General features: G+C 37.5%; 1 protein-coding gene across 2 annotated transcripts in view; it reads left to right on the top strand.

Annotated features, from left to right (window-relative positions):
• Nucleotides 1–2,434: 2,434 nt before the first annotated feature.
• LOC121865071 (isocitrate dehydrogenase [NAD] subunit gamma, mitochondrial-like) overlaps nt 2,435–10,751 on the top strand; it is a 29,890-nt gene continuing 21,573 nt past the window's right edge. For both annotated transcript variants that reach the window (XM_042364407.1, XM_042364406.1), the window contains exons 1-4: nt 2,435–2,565; nt 5,859–5,894; nt 8,400–8,506; nt 8,739–8,851. In XM_042364407.1, the coding sequence (XP_042220341.1) occupies nt 2,488–2,565; nt 5,859–5,894; nt 8,400–8,506; nt 8,739–8,851 (334 nt within the window). In that variant the 5' untranslated portion in view covers nt 2,435–2,487. The remainder of the gene's footprint in view (nt 2,566–5,858; nt 5,895–8,399; nt 8,507–8,738; nt 8,852–10,751) is intronic.

The raw sequence follows: 10,751 nt of genomic DNA, 5'->3' as shown, positions 1-10,751 counted from the left end.
TTTGTACCCGCCTCGAGTGTGCCGCGTTGATATTATAACCCAATGAATTTACCCACGAACTAGCAAACCAGAACCTTACCTTAGTGTTTAATTTAGGATTAAAATATGTGTTTATAAGACATGAGTTATAATATACAGGAAAGTGTTCATGTAAGAACCGTAAGAAATAAAAGTAAAAATTAAAGATTAGAAACTGTAGGCCTATGCAGTGATGAGCGACGGGGCACTGCCCTCAGTGTCCTCCATTCTACCATCACCTCAGGTCAGTGTCCTCTATCGGGCTACATCCTGCCCTGTAAAAAAGGCTTATATAGCAGTTATTACAGTTTAAAGCTTTGCCTGATGTATAAGTGAAATAGTAATGTGTTAGGGTGTGTGATAACCGCCCATCAGGCATTGTTTCTCAGTGTCCTCCGTTCTACCGTCACCTCAGGTCCCATGCGGTCGGAGTGCTTTGCTGGGCGGAGGCCATTATCCTTGGAAGCGTCCCACTAGGTCAGGGGTTTTCAAACTATGGGTCCCGACCCTTCAGTGGGTCGCGAAATAAATAAATTGGGTCGCAAAATAAATAAGAAAAAAAATAAAATGGGTCGCGAAAATAAATAAGAAAATAAAAATAAATGCACCATAATTTAGGCTTTGTTATTGTAATGTACACTCCACAGTCTAGGAAGCGACTGCAAGGAGAGCATTTCCTGATTCTTTCTTTACCTCTCATGTTATCCGTTTTGCGCATTTCATATCATTTCACTTAGGTTTAATGGGTCACAATTCAAATTGTTGTTCTGGCTGTGGGTCGCAGTAAAAAAAGTTTGAAAAACACTGCACTAGGTGGTGACTACTCCCAGCTATGCCAATCCACTGTGAACCTGTGGATTCCTCGCATACCATCCCAAATGAGGAACAAATAAAGAAACGCGTGAGAAAGTCCGCGGTCGTCACTTGGAGCGACCTATAATACCAGGTGTAGAAATAGTACTGGTATGTCTCTTGGTGTAGCCCTCATCTCTACCCACCGAGGGCAGTCTGCGAACGAGGTGCCTGATATGTGTACCTAGAAATTACAAGGAGTTCCATACTTGCAGGTATGGAGTGTAACAGGTGTGGAGGAGATGCTACAGGGAGGTGAGATGATGCTACCATGTATGATAACCTAAGGTGCTATATTCCATACAGGTGCAGTCTGACGTGTTGAGTGTTATTGTAAGAAGGCATGACCGGGTAAGGAGGTCACTGATTGTTATGCAATAAGTATGTTTTATAAGGAATAAATAAGTTAAGACATGTTATGGTTTCACCCTTCTTCCCCCTTATCGATCTGGTCAATGAAAAACCTAACCCAATGCCTAGCTCACTCTGCCCGCTACCTAACGAGCTACATACTACCCAGAGGGGGTCTGGTGGCAGCAACCCTTAGAAATTAAGATTAGAGTTAAGTTATCCCCTTAGACTTAGTGATCCCAGATCTGGCAGTATAGCGTAACAAAGAAGTGACAGATCAACCAAGCGGCTAACAAGCCGATCAGACTTACTTGGAGCTGGCGGACGCTCGCCCCACAAGGGGTCACAGCTCAAGATTGAATTAGCCGCATGTCCAGAAAACTGTGAGGGCAAACTTTTTCGGAGTGAGAGTTGTGAACTCTCGGAACAATCTACCAGAAAGTGTTGTGACGGCACCGAGAGTGAGCTCTTTCAAGACAAGATTTGACCAACACTGGAGCGGGTTCAGGTACATTCAGGAGCCGGTGCATGCCCAGTACTTGCCAACAGTGCGTAACAGAGACGTGACGTAAAAGTGATGAAGAGGATCTTAGTTGTTGAAGATCAGTAAGAACATTGACAAACACATGGAGAGAAAATACACATTGAATTGAACAAGAGTGCATTAATCTACCCACTGGCTTCCTTTCCCCTGTTCAAGCGGTAATTTAAAGAAAAAATCATCTTAAGTTTTGCATTTCATGTAGTATAACACAGGTTGAAGTAAAATTCCTTCACAAAACACTAGAATTATTTATCTGTAGATGATATTCTAATATCTGTCATTGGCAAACTTTAAGAAGGTAATATACACCAGAAAGACTGACACATGCAGGGAGTTACACCCAAAGTAAATGTAAGGAAATGACCACCAGTAAAACATTAGTAACACCATACTGTGTCAGGGTGTAGAGAGGTGACCACCTTTAACACATTAGTAACACCATACTGCGTCAGGGTGTAGAGAGATGACAACCAGTAACACATTAATAACACCATACTGCGTCAGGGTGTAGAGAGATGACAACCGTTAACACATTAATAACACCAAACTGCGTCAGGGTGTAGAGAGATGACCACCAGTAACACATTAATAACACCAAACTGCGTCAGGGTGTAGAGAGATGACCACCTGTAACATTCGTTCCTCCTGAAGGGTCAACAGATCGTCGTTTTCTGTGGTACAACGGGAGAAAACGGGAACGAATAATAAACAAGATCCTCCCAATGGCCTCCCTCAGCCGATCTCTCACCCATTTCACCAAACTTGGTCCACTACTGCAGGGCACAAGGGCTGTAACGCAGGTGATTATGTTCATAAGAAACTTAAACATATAATAACTTAATTTATAACTGTTGATAATTATGGTTTCATTTATTTATTGTGTTTTAGGTGACTTTGCCTGGCGTCGTCTGCTGGGGTCCTCAGGGTGATGCCCTTATAAAACTTCTGCCAACTCGTGTAGAAGGTTCATTATATACTGTTTTATTAATACCACAGTCATGTTAACCGTCTTACTGTATTAATAAACTAGTAAAAATAAAGAACAATGCCTCTTAACAAGCTGTCTGTTCATTGGTAAAACCATATCTTGCCTCGCCACAGTGAGGGGTTAGTGAGGGGTGTACCTCCAACTCGGCCCATCTTAAATAACTAACTCGATCTACATTACTAACTAGGATGGAATTTCAGTCATACACCGGTCTTTCTCGCGCTGTTATTAATATGGTTTTCGTGATGTTTAGACAATTCTAAGATCCTTTTCTTCTGGGCTATTTCCGCCGGAAATTAAGGATAACCGAGATATTAATTTTTCAAGATTATTAGATTTGGTCAGTCACAAGTGTCGCCATTTGTTGTTTAAGTCTTACAGAGAAGGCCTGACCAGCCATCACGCTTCTTAAGCGTCTACAGTGCAAGTGCGCTGGGTTGTGTGGGAGTTTCTTATTGGCTATAGCGATAGGAGACTTATTATTAGTTAAGAGTGTTTTGTCTTAGCCAAGGAACAATACGTGGGTGCGTGGGGAGCGGAGATTTGATTTTTCAGTACCAGAATAACCAGATATGGCTGAACAGGTGGAAAGAGCTGCGCTGACATTGTGATAGAGATTTTTTTATGTCACTTGCAGAGTTTCATAGGGTTAGGTTAGGTCAGGTCAGGTCAGGTCAGGTCAGGTTTGGTTTGGTTTTGTTGGTTGGTTGGTATTTTATTTATGTGATTTAATCGAGAATTTTCTTTTTCATGCCGATTGATGGGTGGGGGAGGGGGGTGGTATCTAAAAAAAACTCTTGATTTCCGACTGAAATGAATATCAAATTCATTCGAAACTCGTCAAATAACATTGGAAAAACATATTTTTAATATCCAAACAAAGACCTGTGCATTAGTGAAAATTGACCCTAACTTGGCCCACCTTGCATGCTGCAAGTAGCGGACTAGAGGTTCAGGAATGAGTTTGAGATATGTTTTATGTCTCTTTTAGTTCACTGAAATACGAGGAGTGTGAATGAGTGAATACCGAGGGTTCAATCGGTATGAAGGACAAATTTTATTAGTTTTATGTAAGTGGAACTTGATCAATATCCCATAATTCACATTCGTAACTTGTGCTTCTCCAGGTGATTTTGAATAGGGTTTGAAATTATTACTTGGAGCAATTTGCCTACAATTGATGTTAAACTAATTGGAGAGTAGTTAGAGGATAATGACCTATCTCCCTTCTTGAAAATCGGTATCACATTCACTATCCACCAGGCTGTTGGTACTACAGTACACCCATTTTTAATGACATGTTAAACAAATTTGCTTAGGTCATACGAAGCTCTTCCTTATATTCCTTTAATATTCTGGCAAATATATCATTGGGACCTGGTGACTTATTAAGCTTTAGTTTGTCTATTTGCTTACTAACATCGTTACTAGTCACTACTATCTCGCTTAATCTATTTTCTTCACTATGTCTGTATATAGTCAGTGCCTCGGGTATCATGTTTAAATTTTTGGTGGTGAAAATTGTTGAAAAATGCCTGTTCAGATTATTGCTCATTTCTCTGTCGTTATCAGTTAGCTCGCCGGTATTGGTCCAATCTTTTTTCTTGTTTTAGTTTGATACATTTGAGAGAATCCCATGGGGTTTGACTTTGCCTCCCTTTCTACCTTCAGTTCATTATTCCTCTTTGCTTTTCTTATCTCAGTCTTAACCCTACTGGCCAATACCTTATAATAATCTCGGAGGTAAACTACATGATTTATTCTCCAACCTATAGCCTTTCTTTGGCCAATAATATTCATTAAATAATTATTTATCCATTTGGGGTCATTGTTATTTGATCTGCATTTTCTGTATGGTATGTTCTGCCTTTGTGCATTAAGTAACTCATTATTTAAATTGTTGTGGAACTCATTAACCTCAGATCTCGTGATCAGGTTATCCTCAACCGTCATATTTTTTGAGGGTGTCATTGTCAGGTCTCCAGGTAAAGTGATCTTAATTGTGAAATAAATATAAAATATAAAAGTATATATAAAAGAAAAAGATCACATCTTCCACATATGCGCATTAATATATTAATAAGATAGAATGAAAAGATAAATAATAACAAGTCAATTCCCCACCCCCTTATAATCTATGTTGCTTTTTATCATTGTACTTTTATCATTCATACAAAAATGTGTAAACTTATACTTATTAGTCTGAGTTTGTTAACCTAAGCGGTCCTAGTTGGTGCAGTATTTGATGGTCCGAGTTGGCGAGTTGGATGTGAGCCGAGTTGGCAATGGGGTGAGTTGTACTGTAACCCAATGAGGCGTGTTAGTGATACAGGACCTCCAGGGGGGGGGTAGTGATGTATGGTAGAATGACTTGGTATGATTTTATTAATTAGTAAATATCAAGAATGTACTTTACATACTCATTGTAACTACTTAGAAATATGCTGTGGATATTTGTCCAGTTGTGGATTAAGTAGGGTTTTTTAGACTAACACCAGAAGGAGTTGATAAAATTGGACGAGACTTTGTGGAAATATTATTTACAACCTATTAAGTAGACTAATGGAAATGAGAATCCAGTAAGTATAGTTAGGTATGTTTTAAAAGGTTTTTCTGTTAAGTTAGGTAGGTTAGGTCAAGTTCCAATAGGGTCTGTGCATTCTCGTTGCCATTTATTCTTTAACTGACAACCGGACAAATATCCACAGCCTTAGAAATATATGGTATATAGGAAACAATGTTAATATACAGGATCATAAATCTGACAAACTTGATAATTAAAACTGAAAAATTATCAGAGTTAGATAATTATTTTGGTAATATATATGGACAAGGGTCTGGGTTATTCAGCCACCTAACATGGAAACTAAAATAAATTAGGTGAAAGACTAGCACTTTTTGTATTCAGGTTTTATTCCTTAGTTAATGCTGTAAATAAATGTTTCTGTCAGCCACCCGCTTCACAACGGCCCCATGTTTGTGTGTCACTGATGACTCAACTTGTATAAAGATAATGCAGGCATACAGTCTATTTAGTGAGGTAAACAGACAATGTACAGTTGAGACAAGTGTATGAAGTCAGTCTGATTCTGTCTTTATTTCTAGGTCCCAAATGTGTCCCAGAGAAGAACCTTCACGGCTGTAAGTATTATAAGTGTTACTTTTTTACTAAAATTTGATGAAATGAAAGCAGAACTCACTGTAAAGAAAATTTGTGTTAATTTCTTTAACTGTAATGTATATATTTTAGAAGAAAATGAAAATACTGTATACATAATGTAATTAAAATATTACTCCTCCCTCCCTCAAAAAATTAACAATATTTGCTGTAATAAAACAAAAAATAATGATGTACATAGCACATCATAGAATAAAATAGCACATATTTTACTAAAAAAAAAAAGAAGCTCATTCCGCCCTCAAACCATCCTGTGGGCGATAACAAGAATGAATCACACAGTTCAACCACCCAACTGACTCAGTCATGTGTGGCTGCTGCACTGTGATGTGTGTATGCCTTGATGTCACTTTGGGGAGGTAGCACAGTTGGCTGGTGACACAGTTACAGCCCACTGCCTCCACACACACACATACTAGGTAGTTTGGTAGTAGGCAGCTATCAAACAGGGAGGTACAACCTCCTGGGAAGAAAGTGAAAGCATAATGTGTTGTCTAATGGTAGACTCTGCTGCCATATGGCATCACAAAAATTGTGACCAAGTTCCAGGTTGCTGATCTGACTTTCTGCCTCATTTACACACAATTGCAGGGTCTCAATTGTTTCTCTTACTTTGACAACACAACATATATATACAGTGGTCCCTCGGTTAACGAATGACCTGGAACGAACACATTTCGTTCCAGAAGGTCATTCGTTAACCGAAACCATTGTTTCAATGGGATTTTGGGTAATTGGTTCCAGCTCACCGAAAATTACATACAAAGTAAAAATAAATGCAGTAAAGTACACCTACTTTGAGGTGTGTATGTAGAAGGCTCCTGGTTGAAGATGATGGGAATTAGAAGTGGGGGTGGAGGAGAAGGGAAGGAAGTGGGGGTGGAAGAGAAATCACCCCATGCTTCATGCCGTCATTTCACCCATAAAATTTTAAGTTCACTTGGTGTAATTCAAGATTATTTTCTTTATATCACTGCACTGCACTATATATTGTCAATATGTTAAATAAATTTCAGAATGACCAATAATTGTACTGTAAAAACGTAAAAATAGTTTATGTTCAAGAGAGTCTCAAGCAAGATGTTACCTCTACTGACCAGAGATACAAACTGACACCTGTTTGGTGAGTTGAGTGGCTGTTTGGTGCACTAAAAACTAGTTTCCTGTACTTCAATTATGTTAAACAATTGTTAAAATGACTAAAAATTTTAATATAAAACTTGGAAAATTATTGAAGAGTACAACCTTCTTGATATTTACTCAAATGGGAACGAATTTAAGCCCTAGAACCGATTACTGTATTGGCGGACTAATATTCCAGGTGGTGATCAAGCGAAAACATGTTGAGAGGAATTCGTAAGGAATTCGTTAACCGAATTGAATATTCTTATGGAAGGTAATTCGTTAACCGAGGGACCACTGTATATACAGTGAACCCTTGAAGATTCAGACTAAAAGGGGGGACCACCTGTCCGGAAAAGCCTATTGTCCGGATTTTCCGGCGAATAATGAATGATGTAAGAAACACCAAAATTACAGTATTAATGTAGTGATAAACAAATTACCCTATATAAATCATGCATATACCTGTGATAACACAATAAGAAACATTGTATCATTACCAGAGTGAATGATATAATATTCCCACAAACAACAATTGTCAACTGTGTTTGTCTCCCCCACCTCCTCGGGCACCTGTGTCCAAGCAACTGACTGGTCAAGCAGCGCCCACGGGCCTAAAATGTTCTTTGCTCTGGTTTGGGAATGTTTCTTAGGGAAACTTCTAGGAGGCTTCTTGGCCCAGAACCCCTCAATTTTTTTTGTCCAGATCTTCCGAAATCCGGATTTCTCGGGTTCGGATCTTCGAGAGTTTACTGTACAGGTATTGTTTCTCACTTTTGATCTTTTTTTATTTCTTTTATTTCTTTGTGGTTCTTTAGTATTTTTATTATTATTATAACAGTGGTGTTTGTTATCATTATTATTTTAGTATGTTATTTTTAATTGTGTATTTTATTAAAAAATTTATTTACTATGAATTATTATTATTATTATTATTATTATTACTGTATTATTATAAGATTACATTTTCACCTACCAGGCCCTGATGTGGGTCAGTGACCTGTGCCTGGGTGGGCTATTTCCTGTAAACACACACACACACACCTATCTTCCACTGGTTTAATTGCTACATTATTATGTTTATGTTCAGGATAATATTAATAAAGTTTGTTGTTGTCTTATTATGTTTATTTGTTACATGGAACTACAGTACAGTACTGTACAGGTATATGGCAAATTTGGGTTCCATATAAAGGCAGTGCCCAAGTTACAAATAGTTTACCATCCTAAACCTTGTTTGTAAGTCGGTCTCAGACTTCGTGGTGTGGACGCCATCACTGGTAAAATCTATGTCACAAGAGTAAATATATTTTTTGTGATTCTAATGTGTTTCTTTCTTGAAACAGTCGAAGCCATTCCCGGTGGCCCAGTATGGTGGACGGTTCACAGTCACCATGATGCCTGGTGATGGTATTGGGCCGGAGATGATGGGCTATGTTAAGAACATCTTCAGGTATGATACATGGCTCTAGTTGGTTGTATAATACCGTGCTGTACAGGTATTTCTCCAGTTACGGACAACTTTTCTGTAACTCGAGGGATCTGCCTGTACCTCGCTGCTGCTTCCACACACAGAGTTGACTTGTTTATATTATGATATTTGGCAAAGACATCCATCACAAATTTCTGTAGATAATTAAAAAAATATATATAAATTTGTATAAAATAGTGGTGACAATTTTCAGATATGCTGGTGTACCGGTTGACTTTGAGGAGGTCCAGATCACACAAGACTCAACTGAAGAAGAATTTGAGAATGCTTTAATTTGTATCAAGAGGAATGGTGTTGCTCTGAAAGGTTAGAAATGTTGCCTTTTGTTTATTTCGTGAAGAAATTTCCTTACCTTACCTCACTAGTGTGTTAGCCACTCACCATTTGTGTGGACCACCACTAGTGAGTGTGTTAGTCACCTACCTGTAAAAAATATTTATAGTTTTGGTCATAGAAAACATTGTAGTTGAGGTAGGACTGCACTACAGGTATCATGTTTCACCAAAAATGTTGGAAGATATATCTGACTTTTGTTTCCAAAGAATAATATTAAAGCTCAATAACTGTTCACAAAATGATGAGGTGAAGGCAAAACAGTTTTTATACAGGTACAGTGTCTGGTCATACCGCTGATGGTACTGTACTGTAGTAGTGATAGTTGCCAAGATTACTGTACGTAATTATTGGTAATTGGAAATTTGGATAAAACTACAGTACAGTACAGGTATAGCAAAGAAAATAATAATATGAATAACACAAAATAAGATGCAGGATACAGTGAGTTCTGCTATAACGCGTGTTTTGATAACGCGAATTTGCTCTAACGCGATTTATGAATTCGGAACAATATTTGTATAACGCGAACGCTTGTTTGCTATAACGCGATTTTTGCTTACTATTTCTCCAATTTTGTGGTATTAACTGTGAATATGGTAAAGAAGAATATCTCAAAAAAGCGTTCTGATGATAGAATTCCCGGTGATTATTGTAAAAGAAAGGATATAACACTTGAAGAGAAGCTCGATGTTATCAACCTCAAAATCACCCTTCTTCCCCATCAAGTTACATTCATATTTTTTCAAAGTAAAGTGTTACATTTACTGTATGATTTCATTATTAGATATGAATGTAACATTTATTTAGACTGTGCTATCCTTTGTGTTAGGCTAACTACTAAATTTTTTCGATTTCGAGTAATCTGCACCTAACCCTATTTTCTCCATAAGCCCTGTTATTTCTATTACGCGATTTTCTATAACACGATATTTTACAAGAACACAATTATCGCGTTATAGCAGAACTACCTGTAATAATTAATACCCACAGACAGACAAACAAGACAGCTATACATAGAGGAAAACTTGTTATACTCACCCATGTCCACGGACCATCACCTAACAGGCCAGGAATACACCAGAAACATAGAGATCAATTAAATTTATAAGTGAACTTGGATGAAATTATCTTGATGTATTTCATGTGAGTAGTGGGTCAGGTGGTAGAGTACAGGCAGTGTGTTGGTGGTGGTCTCTGCCTCACTCTTGTCCTCAGATATAAATTAAGGTTAAGAGAGTTAGTCATCTGTTTACATGTCTTTTCTGGTTTATTATTGTAAGGAAAGTTTGGAAGAGGTAATATGAAAGGTTTGCAAGAGAAAATATAAAATGTTTGCAATAGGTAATATAAAAAGGTTTGCAAGAGGTAATATAAAATGTTTGCAGTAGGTAATATGAAAGGTTTACAAGAGGCAATATAAAAGGTTTGCAAGAGGTAATATAAAATGTTTACAAGAGGTAATAAGAAAGGTTTACAAGAGGTAATATAAAAGGTTTGCAAGGGGTAATAAGAAAGGTTTACAGGAGGTAATATAAAAGGTTTGCAAGAGGTAATATAAAATGTTTGCAGTAGGTAATATGAAAGGTTTGCAAGAGGTAATATGAAAGGTTTACAAGAGGTAATATAAAAGGTTTGCAAGAGGTAATATAAAATGTTTACAAGAGGTAATAAGAAAGGTTTACAAGAGGTAATATAAAAGGTTTGCAAGAGGTAATATGAAAGGTTTACAAGAGGTAATATAAAAGGTTTGCAAGGGGTAATAAGAAAGGTTTACAGGAGGTAATATAAAAGGTTTGCAAGAGGTAATATAAAATGTTTACAAGAGGTAATAAGAAAGGTTTACAAGAGGTAATATAAAAGGTTTGCAAGA

The sequence above is a fragment of the Homarus americanus genome, unplaced genomic scaffold (genome assembly GCF_018991925.1).
Source record: "Homarus americanus isolate GMGI-L3 unplaced genomic scaffold, GMGI_Hamer_2.0 scaffold2539, whole genome shotgun sequence".
NCBI classification, from domain to species: Eukaryota; Metazoa; Arthropoda; class Malacostraca; order Decapoda; family Nephropidae; genus Homarus; species Homarus americanus.
Note: the sequence above shows the minus strand (reverse complement) of the source record. Positions and strands in the feature narration are given on the sequence as shown.